Source organism: Pygoscelis adeliae, unplaced genomic scaffold, assembly GCF_000699105.1.
Source record: "Pygoscelis adeliae isolate BGI_AS28 unplaced genomic scaffold, ASM69910v1 Scaffold156, whole genome shotgun sequence".
Lineage (NCBI taxonomy): Eukaryota > Metazoa > Chordata > Aves > Sphenisciformes > Spheniscidae > Pygoscelis > Pygoscelis adeliae.
The window spans coordinates 903,972-919,612 of NW_008825016.1; the positions used below are offsets into that span (position 1 = coordinate 903,972).

Genomic DNA, 15,641 nt, shown 5'->3' on the forward strand with positions numbered 1-15,641 from the left:
CCCACACACACACCCTCCCCTCTTATGAAAGGAGTAAGCCTGCCCAGTTCAGAAAAACACCTGACTGCTGTCTCCTTATTTTCACACGTAGGTTTTATATAACATCCTCATCGCCTTCACCCAGATGCACAGGTACGAAGAAATCGAATCCATCGATGTCTTTGCTGGCTTCGCTCGCTTCTTCGTGGTGGGGCTGGGTGGCGTGTTGTTTGGCATCGTCTTTGGATTCGTTTCGGCACTCATGACTCGATTCACCCACAACGTTTCTGCTATCGAACCACTGCTGGTCTTCATGTTCAGCTACCTGTCATACCTGTCCGCTGAAACCCTTTACATCTCGGGCATTTTGGCGTGAGTATCCCTTACGGCTTTTTGGATGCCCTCTCGAGGGAAGTGGCATTGTTTTGAGGAGATGGTTTTCTTGAGGTTGGTACAATACAGGCATTTTCAGTCTCTGGCCTACAGATCCACAGTGGACGGCTTCTAAGGGACCTCTAAAATGCAGTGGTAACTAGGAAAAGCAAACCCACAGTCAGCATAGGCATAGATGTACTACTGAGTAGTGCGTATCTGCTCTGAAATTTTTTTAGATTTTTGCCTGTTGGAAAAAATACTGCGAGCTGTGGGTAAAATGATTAGTGCTGCCACCATCTGGCCGCTACCTCCGATAAGATCAGCAGAATGAGAGAATGATTTGATAATACATCAGTGTATCTGTATTTATTTCTAAGCAGCATCACCATCAGATTACAAGAGAGATGAAAAGTAATGAGTATGGAAAACATAATAAAGAACATCCTAGTTCTTGCTTTTGTACACAGCTGTGAACATCAGCTCTAACACAGTTTACTGGAATTACATTACATTTGAACAGCATCACTGGAACTGAAACTGGGCAAAACCAGACAACCAAGAACATCAAGCACATATACATACATATTCTCATATATATGGATATTGATGGTCATATTTTGATGTGATCAGGATAGCTTGATATTGCTGTAATGCTGGGGACTACTTCCTTAAAGTGCTGTCATGGCATGGGTGCCCGCTGGAGAGAGAAAGCTGGCAGGTCTATCGACCGCAGTAAATGCGGAGAGGGTGAGTATTGTGGGAAGGAAAGAGGACGGCGGCAGGAAAGGAGTCAGAAGAGAAAGGAAGGAATAGGGGTGAAAGTGAGAGACTTTACGAGAAAACTGCTGCTAGGTGAATTTCAAAGATATTACACCAAACAGCCCCTCAGCAGGGTAAAGTGTAAAGAAATGGGAACCTGATGATGGTAAATGCTCCAGCTAGTGCTGCTGGCTGCTGCAGGCTCAGCGCCCAGCTGGTGCGTGGCAGCAGCCCTGCATGGCCTGTGTTGGCTCTGAGCTTGCATGCCAGGTCTTGCGGGCCCTGGTGCTCCAGCAAGGAGTTCCCTTTTTTGAGGTTCTTTGAGTTTAAACCTAACAAATACAAATGTGTGGCTGTTGATGTCCAGACAGGTGCATTTACTCACCTCCACTTGTCAAACCCTGATTTCATAGAATCATAGAGTCACAGAATACTTCGGGTTGGAAGGGACCTTTAAAGGTCACCTAGTCCACTCTGCCTGCAATGAGCAGGGACACCTTCAACTAGATCAGGTTGCTCAGAGCCCCGTCCAGCCTGACCTTGAATGTTTCCAGGGATGGGGCATCCACCACCTCTCTGGGCAACCTGTGCCAGTGTTTCACCACCCTCAGCGTAAAAAATTTCTTCCTTATATAGTCTGAATCTACCCTCTTGTAGTTCAAAACCACTACCCCTTGTCCTATTGCAACAGGCACTACTAAAAAGTTTGTCCCCGTTTTTCTTATAAGCCCCCTTTAAGTATTGAAAGGCCGCAATAAGGTCTCCCTGGAGCCCTCTCTTCTCCAGGCTGAACCCCAATTTGTTCAGCTTCAGAGCAGAATTTGCTTTGTAAAAACAACCTTTGCAGGATGGTCCTGGGAAGCAATATTTGAATATTTAAACATATTAAATAAGTAGTTAGACAGGAGATGTGTTTTTTCTGAGCAATTAGACAAAGCAGACGATTCTTGTACTACGTTTTGCATATCCAACACATTTGCTCTGATTGAGGTGACTGGTGACTTTAGTTGAGCGGGGTTAGACCCAGTGTGTAGTGAGCACTAATACCATGCGGACCCTTTCCTGCCTACACTGCCCGAAATACTGCTTCCCTGCCTATTCATTACACTAGACTACATAGCTCTTTATTTCTTTTGCTTCTTATTTTCATTAGAGTGCTGAAATTATTAGTAATAAAAGAATGTTAATATAATTGGGATTTATTATTCTTACTGCTTCATTAAGGAAATTATTGCTTGTTTTAGGGATGGGAACTTATTGTCACCTTTCTGAATTATTGAGGAATTCATTCATTTTTCACTTGGATCGTGAAAGTCTATTACTCTTGTGTCTCTGAAAGTCAACAGTATTAAACATTAATGCTTAATGGCCTTGTCTTAGAGTGTCCTTGGACCTGCTAAATGTCTCAGCTCCACCATAATATCCTTGAGATTTCTTCAGTGGAAATTAAATGAGCAGAAACTAGATGAAGGGTTATTTAATGAACAGTCAGTGTTCTCTGAATTCACAAGTTTGGAAAAATATCATCACAAGAAGCCCCTAAAGACTAAAACAATATCAGTAGAAACTAGATAGATGATGGAATATGTTACTAGCATAGCACTCAATCTATCTGTTACCTATGACTATGGAAAATCAAGGGGGGGAAGAGGAAACCCCCTTCAGTAGGGCTGCTCAAAGACTACTGCTCCGTGTGATTGTCACCAGCGTCTGTGCTGGGTGGCTGCTGATGCCTCTGAAGCAGGCTCTAGTCTTCATTAACAGCGAAGAGGTGGAAAACATCCCTTTGCTTCTTTAGGCACGTTCTCCACACGCTGGATAACTAAAACGGGGGAAGGACACCTCTGTAGGATAACTGAATTTCCCCCTGCTGTACAGCAATGGGCTGCTGTGGGTGCAGAGTCACTGACGCTTACCCTGGCCCTGCTGATCTGCCAGCCAGCTGGCAGGGAGCCGCCGGGAGCTTTGGCCCCAGCATAGGACTACCACCATGTTCTCCCACCACCACCTCAAAAGAGATGATCACTAAGAGGCAGGTTATGTCCCTCTAACCGATCCATCCGTAGGCTGGTACAAAACCGAATTGCGCTTTGTTTGAGACTCAAATATTTGGTGCTAGGTGGCTGTGTGTTAGGCATTCGGGATAAAATGGACTTTGAACTGGAACGTGATAGCCCCACTTCCTCGTCAGGAAGGCTGACTGGTTTGCTTCCTTTTTTCTGTATGCAAAATGAATTTGTAAAGCTGAATGAAGATGCTCTTCTACCTAATGAAATAGCTAACGTTACTGAAGAAATAAAATGCTTCTTGATATTAGGAAGGTCAGAGGCTGGTGATGAAGAGTGCAGGTAATGAAGGCTGAGGTTGTTCTTAAATATAAAGAATAACAGGGTGTGGCTGATCTCTCATGTTTTGCCTGGTACAGGATGACAGCATGTGCAGTGACAATGAAAAAATATGTGGAGGAGAATGTTTCCCAGAATTCCTATACCACAATAAAATATTTCATGAAGATGCTGAGCAGCGTCAGCGAGACCCTAATTTTCGTGTTCATGGGAGTGTCTACAGTGGGGAAAAACCACGAGTGGAACTGGGCCTTCATTTGCTTCACTCTGTTCTTCTGCCTCGTTTGGCGGACACTGAGTAAGTCAGCTTTTGCAGGCAACCTCTGCACCTCTGAGAGAAACCCTGTGGTGCAAAGGTATGTTAGAAAAGTCTGTGCAGACTGGCATAACCGGTTTAATAATGAATTGACTAGGCTTATGTTACTGATAAGTTAATTTCACAAATCCACACATGGAGAAAAACAGGGAAAAAGCCCCAAACAAATCTGAATGCCAGTCTCCAAGCACAGACTTTATCATTAGGTGAGAATGGAATATTTTAACCAAAATTAAAATATTGCTATGATTATGCCTATACAGATGCTTATATCTTAGTTAACTATATGCCCTTGGGTAAGTGGGCTTCATAATGATTTCATTGCACACTGTAATTAACTTAATAATTAGATAATGTACATCACCATACTTCTGGTGCTATAACACTACAGGTCCTGGGCCAGGAGTGCCGGAGGCATTGAAAAAGAGGGAAGGTGAAAATTAGCACTGATAGATAACTGAACAGTTATTTCCTTCCTTATACCACATATAGGCCAACCACACTATGCTACTGCTCCTCACAAGTCAACTCTGGAGTTTTAAACTGCTAGAAAAGAATGCCTGTTTGAAATTACTCCATTTCTATACACCGTATCTCCCCATTCCTGGAAAGGCCTCCTACTCCCTAATCTGTGAGACTGGGATTCCTCCAGCATGGGCAGTGCAGTTTATAGATGATGTCACACAAGCTGTGGGACACAATTTCTCATCTTCTCCTGATGTCCAGGATGGGTTGACAGTTAACGTTGAAAAAGGAGAAGCAATAAGAAGGCTGGTGGTGTTCTGGAGGTGGTAGCAGTCCTGGCAGACTTCTCGTACGAGCTGCTCTTGTGCCCGTTAGCCAATTTACTGCAACTGTGGAAGCAGAGAGGCAACACATTGCCATCTTCTCCCTCATCTACTAGTACCGTCCAGCCAAACACTCTAGCTGACATAAGAGACGAAGGAATGACCTACTGGGTCAACCCAACCCTCTAGCGATGTCTTCAACAGGGCCTGCAGGAGATGCTAATTAGGAAAGGCTTGCAAGTCTGGCCACTTTCTGAGCTCTGTTCACCTCCTACTTCCTCAGCATCTACAGCCACTGTGTTAGGGATGTGAAAGGGTACATTCCTTGCCTGTGCTATATAGGGGTCTGTTTTGGACCTGTTGCCCATGAATTATGCCATCCTTTTTTTGAACCTGAATACTCTATTTTGCATCAGGTTAAGTTAAAACTGCTGCAACAGAAAGCAAACACATTTAGTCCTAGAGAGGTGATGAATTATGGAACGCACCCTACTCAGCCACTGTTATTTGTCACTTAAATTTAGTTAAAAATATGAGTGAACGATGCTTTTGTAATGAAAGATGTTTTGGAAGTTGTACACACGGGCCAAAAATACAGTTAAGCAGGCAACCTTATTTCTGACATTTTTTAACTTGAGTGCCTGAATTGGCCATCTTAATAACATTCTTTCTGAATTTCAGTAGGATTTTTCAGAGTAATTTATATTTTTAAAGAAAATGAGAAATCCAAATATTCCATCAGGTGGCCTTGGAGGAGATATTCTGAGCACTGAAATTTAGGCACCTACCTTGGCTAACTAAGTTAGTAGCTTAGTTCCCCCATGCTTCATTTATAATCAAAAGAGGCCCCTCTGGAGCATCTTGTGGGGCAGAAATCTACACTGGGCACCTGCCACCGCCTCCTCCAGCCTTCAGCCCTTGTCTATATTCCCTTTACGTACAGAGCCCAGGCTTGAGCTCTGGGCATTGGCCCCGCATCATCTGCTACAGTATTGAGGAGGAACAAGACCTGTCAGGTGCTTCATCAGGGCCAGCTGTGCCCTGAAGGGGAAGGCAAAAAGGGGTTGAGAGGAAAAGGCAAGTGATAGTTGCTGGAGACTGGCTGATGAATCAACTGGAGAATATGCTTTGTTTTCTCTACCACTCACAAAGAAGGAAGAAATGGCTGAAGATGTGAAGATTGAGGGCAGCCTTTACTGCAGTGACCATGAGACTGTGGATGCTAAGATCCCGAGAGGAGTGAGCAAGCTGACAAACAGCAGAATTACAACCCTGGACTTCAAAGAGCAGATTTTGGCCAGTTTAAGTGGTTGATAATGTGGGAAGGGAATTGGCTGGACTGCTGGTCTCAAAATACTGGTCTAGCTGGTGGCTAATGGCATCCCTCAGGGCTCAGTACAGGGACCAATATTGTTTTAATGTCTTCATTACTGACCTGGAGGATGGAATGGAACGCACACTGAGCAAGTTTGTGGCTGACACTGAACTGCAGGGAGCAGTCAATATTCTGGATGGCTTCCATTCAGAGGGACCTGGACAGGCTGGAGAAATGGGCTGACAGAAAGCTCATGAAGTTCAAGAAGAGCATATGCAAGGACTTACATGTGGGTTGGGATAACTCCATGCACCAGTACAGCCTTGGAGTCTAGTAAGCAACTCTGCAGATAAGGGCCTGGCCTGGTAGACAACAGGTTGAACACAAGCCAGAATTATGTCCTTGTGACGAAGAAGGCCAACTGTGTCCTGGGCTACCTTAGCAAGTGTGTAGCCAGCAGGTCCAACGAAGTGTTTCTTCCCCTCTCTTCAGCACTGGTGGAAGTGTGTGCTGTCTCCAGAGTGCTCTCTCCAGTTCTGGGCTCCCCCAGTATAGGAAAGACACGGAGATTCTGGATCAAGTGCAATAGAGGCCACCAACCTGGTCAGAGGCTGGAGCAGTGGATGTACAAGTAGAGTCTGAGAGTGCTGAGTCTATGCAGCCTGGGGAAGATATGGCACAGGAGAGACCTTATTACTTTCTACAAGTACCCGATCAGAGGAGAGAGAGAAGATGGAGCCAGACACTTCTCAGAGGTGCACAGCAATAGGAAAAGAGGCAGCAGACACAAGCTGGAATGTGGGAAATTCTGATTAGACAGTAGGAACCTATTTCTTAACATGAGGGTGATCCAATGTTGTAACAGTGGCCCAGCTCTCCATTCTTAAAGGCATTCAAGACTTGACAGGAGCTTTGAGCAACCTGCTGTGATTAGCTCTGCTTTGAGTAGGGACTTGGACTAGATGACCTCCAAAGGTCCTTTCCAGCCTACAGTACTCTGAGTCTAACATTTGGGGCCAGCTAAGTGTTGGCATCAAACATCTGAGATTAAGGTGCTATTTCTTAAACCTCTCAGGTGGCTTATCCCTCAGTCAAAAAGAATACCAGAGCAGGAAGAAGATGTTGGCTTGACGCTCAGAGCCCATACACATTTCAAGACCTTTGCTTTTAAGCCTGAGAGCCCTGGAGGAAGGCATTTAACCAGAAGAAAAAGAGGAAAGGGGAAATCTGTGAAGGTTCAAGTACGTGCATCTGAACAGCTCTATTATATAGGGATGACACAAGTACTCAACAGCAGAGGTGATAGATTCTTGTGGGTTGACAGCAAAAAGAAAGTAGTTACATATTTTCTTGCTAATCCTAGAACAAGCATGGCCCCTAAGTTTTTAAAGGCTTACTTTCAGAGTCTGTATTGGAATATCCTTCCAATCAAGACAGAAAAAGTGCTCTCCTAACACAAAAGCTATTTTGCTGCCACATGTCCATACTTCTCTCAAACACCAAGGGGAGTGCTAGAGCTTTCCAGAGGAAGGCCGAAATATTTTCCGCTAAAATTGTTTGCTAAAATGATTACATCATTTTCTCTGAAGCTTGAATAAAGAGAATTGGCCTGAGGGTGATACCTCACATGTGCAGTTTCAGTCTGAGTAACTGATGTCTAGCATAGTCATAAATAGCCAAAAGAGGTCTTATATAAAGCGGTATCCAGCAACCTGCATAACAGGATTCTGCTACTGGCCTTACCTATAATAATCCACTGAGTTTACCAGTGACAGCTGTGTAAAATAACACCAGTAATTATCAGCGTTTGTCAGCTTTTACTTCAGTAATTTAACAGTTTCCACACAAAACATAGGATACATGTTTCTTATGGAAGATGAAGAAGATTAAGAGTAAATCGAGCAAATTGCTAAATGTACTCTACAAAGAAAAGCTGCAGTCCTTACACAGCCACAGGCTGTCTGATTAATTTTAACTTTTATTAAAAGCAAAATGAAATTTGAGAAATAAACAGAGAATTAGAGACACAATAAGCCAGAGGATTAAAAATTAAAATGCTATTACTCTTTGCCTTTCAGTGAACCTGTCCACAGGACTTGTTGGTAAAGCACTGTTCAAACGCTTTGAGCGGATACTGTGCAGAAAGCAGGAAACATTGCAAGGGAAGGCACAGGAAAAACCCTCGTCCAGTGGTTTGTCTTGCCCTCAGAACACTTCAGAGAAAAACTGTGCAACATAAATATAGAAAGTAAATCTTTTCCCCTAATCTCACTTCTAAACTGCATAAGGGAATTTAAATCCTGAAGCAGTTAGGAACCACAGCCTTTTCTAGGAGATTACTTCACACAAAACAGATTCAGCAGTTGGTCAAAGGGAAGCTACGAGAACCCAAAACTGAAAAGAAAGGTCTGTCAACAGCTGCCTGAGCCAAGAGGTTGTTTTGCTTTAAATATTTTCCTTTTCTCCTTGATTAATAATAGTCATGTTTTTTTCCCTTCCTAGGTGTATTTGCTCTCTTCTACATCAGTAACAAGTTCCGAACATATCCCTTCACCTTCAAAGACCAACTCATTATTTCCTACAGTGGCCTTCGAGGAGCCAGCAGCTTCTCTCTTGCATTCTTGCTTCCAGTGAATCTCTTCCCAAGAAAAAAATTGTTCATTACTGCTACTCTTGTAGTTATATATTTCACTGTGTTCATCCAAGTAAGTGTATTTCTTAATGGATTGCTTTCATGTAATAGAGGTGACTGAAAGCTTCATAGTGAAGATTGCATTGAATTTACTCTTAAACTAGGACAAGCTATCATATTTTATGGCCAGATTTAGCACTGCACTGTGTAATTATCCTTTCAGGGCTTTTTAGGTGTTATCAAATAACTTTTTCAGAAAATCTGTATTGAAAACCTGTGTCTTCTAAAATATTCAGGGGAAAGGGCACTTTGTGAACAAAATCTCTTATGTTCACTCCACATGCGCTTCCAAGTTAAGAAGCATTTTAACTTTACACTTCAGCACAGAATCATTCTCTACTAGTGGTGTATCTCAAACTGGACAGAAAACAATATGTCTGTTCTATGAAGGGTTTTGAATTTTTTACTTTTATCTTCATTCATCTTGGAGACCAAATGAGAACATTTTGAAATCCTTTGTAAAAGAATATTAAAGAAAAATAAAGTGAGTAATTCAGATTTGTAAGAATAGGTGTCTACCTCAGATGTTTGGGTTATTCCACTTGGCTTACACTGCTGTACCTGGAAGGACTGGATCTTCTGGAGGTCTTGCATCCTATGTTCTGTATTTTCCCATACCAATAGCTCAGATACTCTAGGGTGCCAATGGGGCACTGTGCATTTGCGCATCTTGCATGCATCTATGCGCACTTAGATTCCACCAGAATGTTTCAGAAAAAACATTTTGTTTCTATTTCCCCTTTTTAAGTCCTATTCTGTAGCAGTGCAGTAAAGAATTGGGAACAGCTGAAAATGGTTTCTAAGTGAAAAAAAACCCAAAATATTTAATTCTGAAAATGTTGAAGTAAGAGGTTTCAAGACTGTAAGAGCCTCACAAAGATAATGTTTTGTTTCAAGTGAGTGCTCTTTTGAAGAAAGTTGGCAATAAGTCAGTTACTTTACATAGTTAAAACATGTTGATAAATACAACCTTGCTTAAAAAAAAGCTGGTGCGTAATTTTTTTAAAGTTTTTGAGTTTTAATCCTCTTCTGTAGTTCTCCATACAAGTAATAGATCATTCTTGTGTCTAAGACACAGCTTTCCTAATTGATTAAAATTAAATCCTTTTGCTTTCTTTCTGTTTTTTCTAAAAGATAATAAACATTTCAACTCATTGTTCCAAATGCAGGGAATCACAATTGGACCATTGGTCAGGTATCTAGATGTTAAAAAGACCAACAAAAAGGAGTCTATCAGTGAAGAAATTCATGTGCGAGTAAGTTTTTTTATATCAGTAGCTGGTATCCTAAAAAGAAGAAGATAAAGGATATTCCAAATGAACTGGACCAGAGGGAGGCATTTGGTAGCACTGGCATTCAGTGGATTTGGACACTGAATGCTTTTAACAACATTTGGAGGAAACCCTAGGCATAGTTTTCTAAAATATGATATCGCATTTATATTCATAGTGACTATCATATTATAATATTGTACCACAAGTGTCACGGTGTAGCAGGGCCCTTACTTCTTGATACTTGTGACCATGGGAGGACAGAAACATAAAGGTAGCATTTACAAAATGCACTCATCATCCTTGCCAGCTAGATTTGTCAGATACCTTTGTTGCCATCTTTTGACTGGTTCTAGACACACTGACACCTTAAAAGTCTTTAATCAAGTGTTATTGAACTGAAATGAATTGAACCATTGGTCTGCAAATGTAGTTTCAAGTTATTCTGAATAATGATCTTTTCCCCTCTCAGACATTTGCTTTAGCTCTCAAATTACCATTATATAAAATAACAGAAAGCTGCTCAAACTGACTTAACAACACTATACAAAATATATGTACATGCTTTCATTTTCACAATAGGGAATATATTTGAAATTGACAGAAACACTGTGCCTTAAAATTAAGCACATGCTTAATTTTTTTTGTTGCTAACACATTAGCAAAATTAGAGCATCTCAACTGATTTGAATTTGAAGTGCATTTAATTCTTACTATTTTGACCTTTACACTTAACCTTGAAAGGAAGTTATGTTTAAAAGCACCACTTAAAACAATATGTATGTAAGAACTGGCCATTTTTCTGTCTGTTTCCATAATGCCACAAACACACAAAAGATGACTGAAAATCCTGGTAGTTAGCAGTGATGAACTTACCAGTCTCATGACAATTTGCAAAACCCTCAGAGGACTTGTCGGTCAAGGCAAAGGTTAAGGTGTGGGATACCTGGCCCTGTGCCCCTCTCAGAGAGGTCACATATGTAGAAGGGCAACCTGGTTGACAGAACCAAGAGTTTAGTTTTTGGTCTCAGTAGACAAAGAGGACCAGGCAATTTGGATGCTCAGTATCATCTTCTATTGGACATAGTCCTTAACTTGGGCCTGTATGTTGCTGGGTGATGGTGAGATGACAGCAGACTGACAGACTTGTTGCCTCCATCAAAATATTGCCGCTGCAGCCAAGCATAGGAGCTGCCACAGTGGGATCTTTGCCTCGATTTTTAGAGAAATGTAGATGCTTTCAGAATTAACTCACACCCTCCAGTTAAAAAAAATCTCAAAATCCTGTCAACAATTGCGTATTTGTGGTGACATTATTTTCTCATAATGGACACCTAAAATTTTTCCATGTTTATTTCTCCAGTTGATGGATCACTTGAAGGCTGGTATTGAAGACATATGTGGACATTGGAGTCATTATCAGCTGAGAGATAAGTAAGCATCTCTTATTGCAGCCTATTATAATAAAATAACCTACCTATCATGTAAAATACAATAGGTAACTAGAACAGGAAATCAGTCTGTACCCCATAAAGCTAAAATAGCATGAAAATATTGGGGACGTGCAATATCTCTTTTTAAAAAGTGAACTCCTGAGTAACGGTTATCTCTTGGGAGTGCAGTGCTCATATATTGCCTGCTAAATTGCTTCTGCACAAACAAGCAGAAAATAAGCCTTCTGAAATAAAAACATAGCACGGGAACTCATGCTGCAGACATCAGCCTGTGCACATAGCTTTGGCATAACTCTTAGATCCATGGCAGTGCTCCTTTAGGTCTGGATTTAGAACAGAAGCTATGTAAGGTGTCAGTGCTTCACTGACTTTTGCTGTAAGTCTCCACATCAAATATGATCCCTTGTTGGTGAGTACAGATTCAATAATAATTAGTCACCTGTCCTTACAGCTCTTTGCATTCAGTAATATTTAAAATAAGAGTACTGAAGGGAATGGTTGAATTTAAATATCCAGTAGCATAAGCAGATACTTTCAAGCTAGTCTTCACTCAGAAATGCAGGACCTGCATTGTGTCTTCTATAAGCAGGATGAGGTGGTCTTGTGAAGCTTTGTGGCTCTTCCAGGCACTGCCCAGAAGAGACGGACCTGCCATTCTGAGCTGCCCTTCCCTTTACCTTCTCCCTAAGGGAGCCCTGTGATCATGTTGGCCACCACCTCAGCATGTGAAGGGAAGTGTGGGGAAGACACTAATCTTCCTTCCCCACAAACATCTTATTAAGATGCTGTAGGCTAAAAGTTATCCCTAGTTATCCTAGCTATGCTTAGGCTTCTGTGCTGGAGTCCTCTGTCTCATCTTTCAGCATTGGACCCCAGTAATCCAGCCAGGGGGGTCTGTCAGGACATGTGGCAACTCCTTTCACGACTGGGTTTCTCCCCATGGAAATCAGGAATTAAGAGTGGGAAGAAGGTGGCTGGTTTGCATCTAGTTCTTGTTCCAGTGAAGAGTAATGATGTAATGTGCTAGGGCACATACCTGGACCCAGAAGCTAAAATGTCCTCTTGGCTCTCACAGTACAGAGGTAGCTTTAGGACATCCGCTGGGACCACACCACTGTCTGTGCAGTCAATAAGCTAAACAAGTCCCTGTTGGAGCAGTTATTCCATTGAAATAGCTGCGTTTACACATATCTGTGAGAAAACGTTATCCCCTTATCTCACATATACCCAACAGCTATGAAAAGAGATTTTTGTCCAAACTAGCCATAAATGTAGTGTTTCAGTTCAGGGGCAGATTCAAAAAACACACTGTATGTGAAGACATTTGAAGTAAGAAGGTTGTCTTAAAAGATATTGCCTAGACTTTTCTACGCAACTTTAAAGATGTTTAGCATATGTATATCAGAATTAATTACCTAAGTGATGACACTCCAGGAGGCTTTCTGTTATATAGAAAAACAGAGAGAGTTCTAATCCCAGTGGAAACATTTGTGTACGTATCTCTGCTATTAATATATAAAAAATAGGCTTTGTTAAGAAAAAATGTACAAACTCTGTAGTGCTTTTTCCTAGCATTGTGGAGCACATTACCTTGCTGTGGTAAACTGTTCCTCTGAAAGAAACATGTAAGATCTGCTGTTGTTCTGTTAAACGTCTGCCTAGAAGCACGTACCTGTTCCAAAGCGCACACACACATTCACATTCAAATTATGCCACACATTAGCAATATTTTACAATCTGCAGCATGTGAGCACATAGTGTTTTGTAGTCCATTCAATTTCTCCGTTATTCAGAATACAAAGAAATGTATTTTTTCTGCTCTAATTGTCAGGATTCAAAATTATCAGCAACATAATGGACCCAAACTACTGTAACTGCCGGGCCATTTAGAGCCTCATTGGTGGCTGGCTGAATAGGCCAGGATTACTGTAAGAGCAGCTGCTGCCGTTATGCCCTACTAGAACACAACATTTGTACAAAAGCGTGGAGACTGGCCATATTCTTTTCTGACAAATGTGGCGGTGTTATATGCAAACACACACCCAGCCCTCTTTTTTGCTCTGATTGCAGCTTGTTTATTTCTTTTGTCTGGTGGGCTTTGCAATCTCTGTGGACCAGTAGACTCTGCCAAATGTCCCCCCTAAAGGTCTCCGCTCACTAGACCTTCAGGAGTCCACAGGTGCCTCCAATTTGGATTCAGTTTCCACCACTGAATTATATATGTGTGCATTTGAATGAAGACCAGCTTGTACCACAGAAATAAAAACACATTTCCTTTTTTTACACTTTGATTTTAATATCTCTTTTGCAGATTTAAGAAGTTTGACAATAAGTATTTGAAGAAAATCTTAATTCGGGAACACCAGCCCAAATCCAGCATTGTGTCATTGTACAAAAAGATGGAGATAAAACTGGCCATCGAGATGGCTGAGAGTGGCATGAAAAATTCAAAATCATCCACAGGTTCTTTACAGTGAGTACTGACCTCCTGACTGTTTGCAGAGCAGGGACAGGAAGGAAGGGGACAAAAATGAGAAAATACCCAAGGGATTTTATGACTTCAGTAGAAATGTAAAAAAAAAAGACAGTTATGAAAAGAGAAGTTGCTGTTTTGTACTGGCAATTTGGTGCTCATCATATTTGCGCTTTGGCTCTTTGTTCACAGAGTGAAAATTAAAACCAGGGACATTTTCTCTGTTTCTCTTCAATATTGGGCAGTTCTGAAGAGGAATCATAAGTCAGGCACAGAAGCCACTCTGGCTGCTTTAAATCACAGCAGTGGTTCAAGGTGGCCGTACTCATCTCTTAGCTGGCCAGTGGGTTTTGCTCATCACTGCTAGGTGCTGAGAGACCTGCAGGAGAGCTTAGAGCACAGGTCCCGACTCCATTATCCCAATCACAAATTTTTGCTGAGAGCAGATTTCTTTGTAACATTTGCAATTTTTGCTACTTCAGTTTGCAGTCCCTCAAACTGTCTTGCCATATTTTGGTACTTCCGTACCAGATTTGTCCAATTAAACATTGAGAGTAGTGCTGCGGAGAAGGACTTGGGGGTACTGGTGGATGACAAGCTGGACATGAGCCAGCAATGTGCGCTCGCAGCCCAGAAGGCCAATCGTACCCTGGGCTGCATCCAAAGAAGCGTGGCCAGCAGGTCAAGGGAGGTGATTCTGCCCCTCTACTCTGCTCTGGGGAGACCCCACCTGCAGTACTGTGTCCAGCTCTGGAGCCCTCAGCATAGGAAAGACACGGACCTGTTGGAGAGGGTCCAGAGGAGGGCCACAAAAATGATCAGAGGGATGGAACACCTCTCCTATGAAGACAGGCTGAGAGAGTTGGGGTTGTTCAGCCTGGAGAAGAGAGGGCTCCAGGGAGACCTTATTGCAGCCTTTCAATACTTAAAGGGGGCTTATAAGAAAGATGGGGACAGACTTTTTAGCAGGGCCTGTTGCAATAGGACAAGGGGTAGTGGTTTTAAACTACAAGAGAGTAGATTCAGACTAGATATAAGGAAGAAATTTTTTATGCCCAGAGAGGTGGTGGATGCCCCATCCCTGGAAACATTCAAGGTCGGGTTGGACAGGGCTCTGAGCAACCTGATCTAGTTGAAGATGTCCCTGCTCGTTGCAGGGGGGTTGGACTAGATGACCTTTAAAGGTCCCTTCCAAGCCAAACCATTCTGTGATTCTATGATTCTATGAAACAGTAATGCAACTTTGCATCAGACAGACCAGGGGAGAAAACTGGTGGGATCTCCAGAGCCATCACTGAGGGAGCTACTCTCTAGGAGAGGTCTGTACAAATTCTCACTCCTGCATACTTTAAGTGCTGTGCATGTATTTATCCTCACCTGGCAACCCACTGTCCAGGGTGTGGGTATTGCTAATGGCACCTGCCCCCACAAACTCTTTCCTGGGCTCCCGCTGGCCACTGTTGCTGCTACTGCCTGCTCTCTGCTGCTGCATCCTTCAACCCCTCTCCATTTTCAAGCAGCCTCTGGCAGGGCCCAGCATATTTTCTTTTTTGAATGATCATCTCAACCCATACCAGAAAGTCCAAATACCATCTGGACATTAAATTAAAATCTCTCTTGAAACTTCGGCTTAATCATGTCAAGATTCATCTGCTTTCTTGAAACTGATGTCAGCATGCAGCATAAGACCTAGCTCTTTTCTTTCTAAATCATTCTTTGCTGAACGGATGATATTAAAAAAGATTGCGTGTCTGTCAGGCTCCTTTCTGTCTGCTGTATTCCCTTAACTGTTCTGAGCCAAGAGAAAATGTGCAAGGTTGGTAGACAGTCGATGGCAATCAAACCACATTCCTCTTCTTTTCTTGAGGGAAAGA

The 15,641-nt window shown here is 42.3% G+C and overlaps 1 protein-coding gene across 1 annotated transcript in view; it reads left to right on the forward strand.

The window, feature by feature from the left end:
• Positions 1 to 15,641, forward strand: part of SLC9A4 (solute carrier family 9, subfamily A (NHE4, cation proton antiporter 4), member 4) — a 36,152-nt gene that overhangs the window by 9,166 nt on the left and 11,345 nt on the right. Inside the window, exons 3-7 of the mRNA XM_009326291.1 lie at positions 92 to 351; positions 3,539 to 3,756; positions 8,380 to 8,582; positions 9,739 to 9,825; positions 11,204 to 11,274. Coding sequence (XP_009324566.1) covers positions 92 to 351; positions 3,539 to 3,756; positions 8,380 to 8,582; positions 9,739 to 9,825; positions 11,204 to 11,274 — 839 coding nt within the window. The remainder of the gene's footprint in view (positions 1 to 91; positions 352 to 3,538; positions 3,757 to 8,379; positions 8,583 to 9,738; positions 9,826 to 11,203; positions 11,275 to 15,641) is intronic.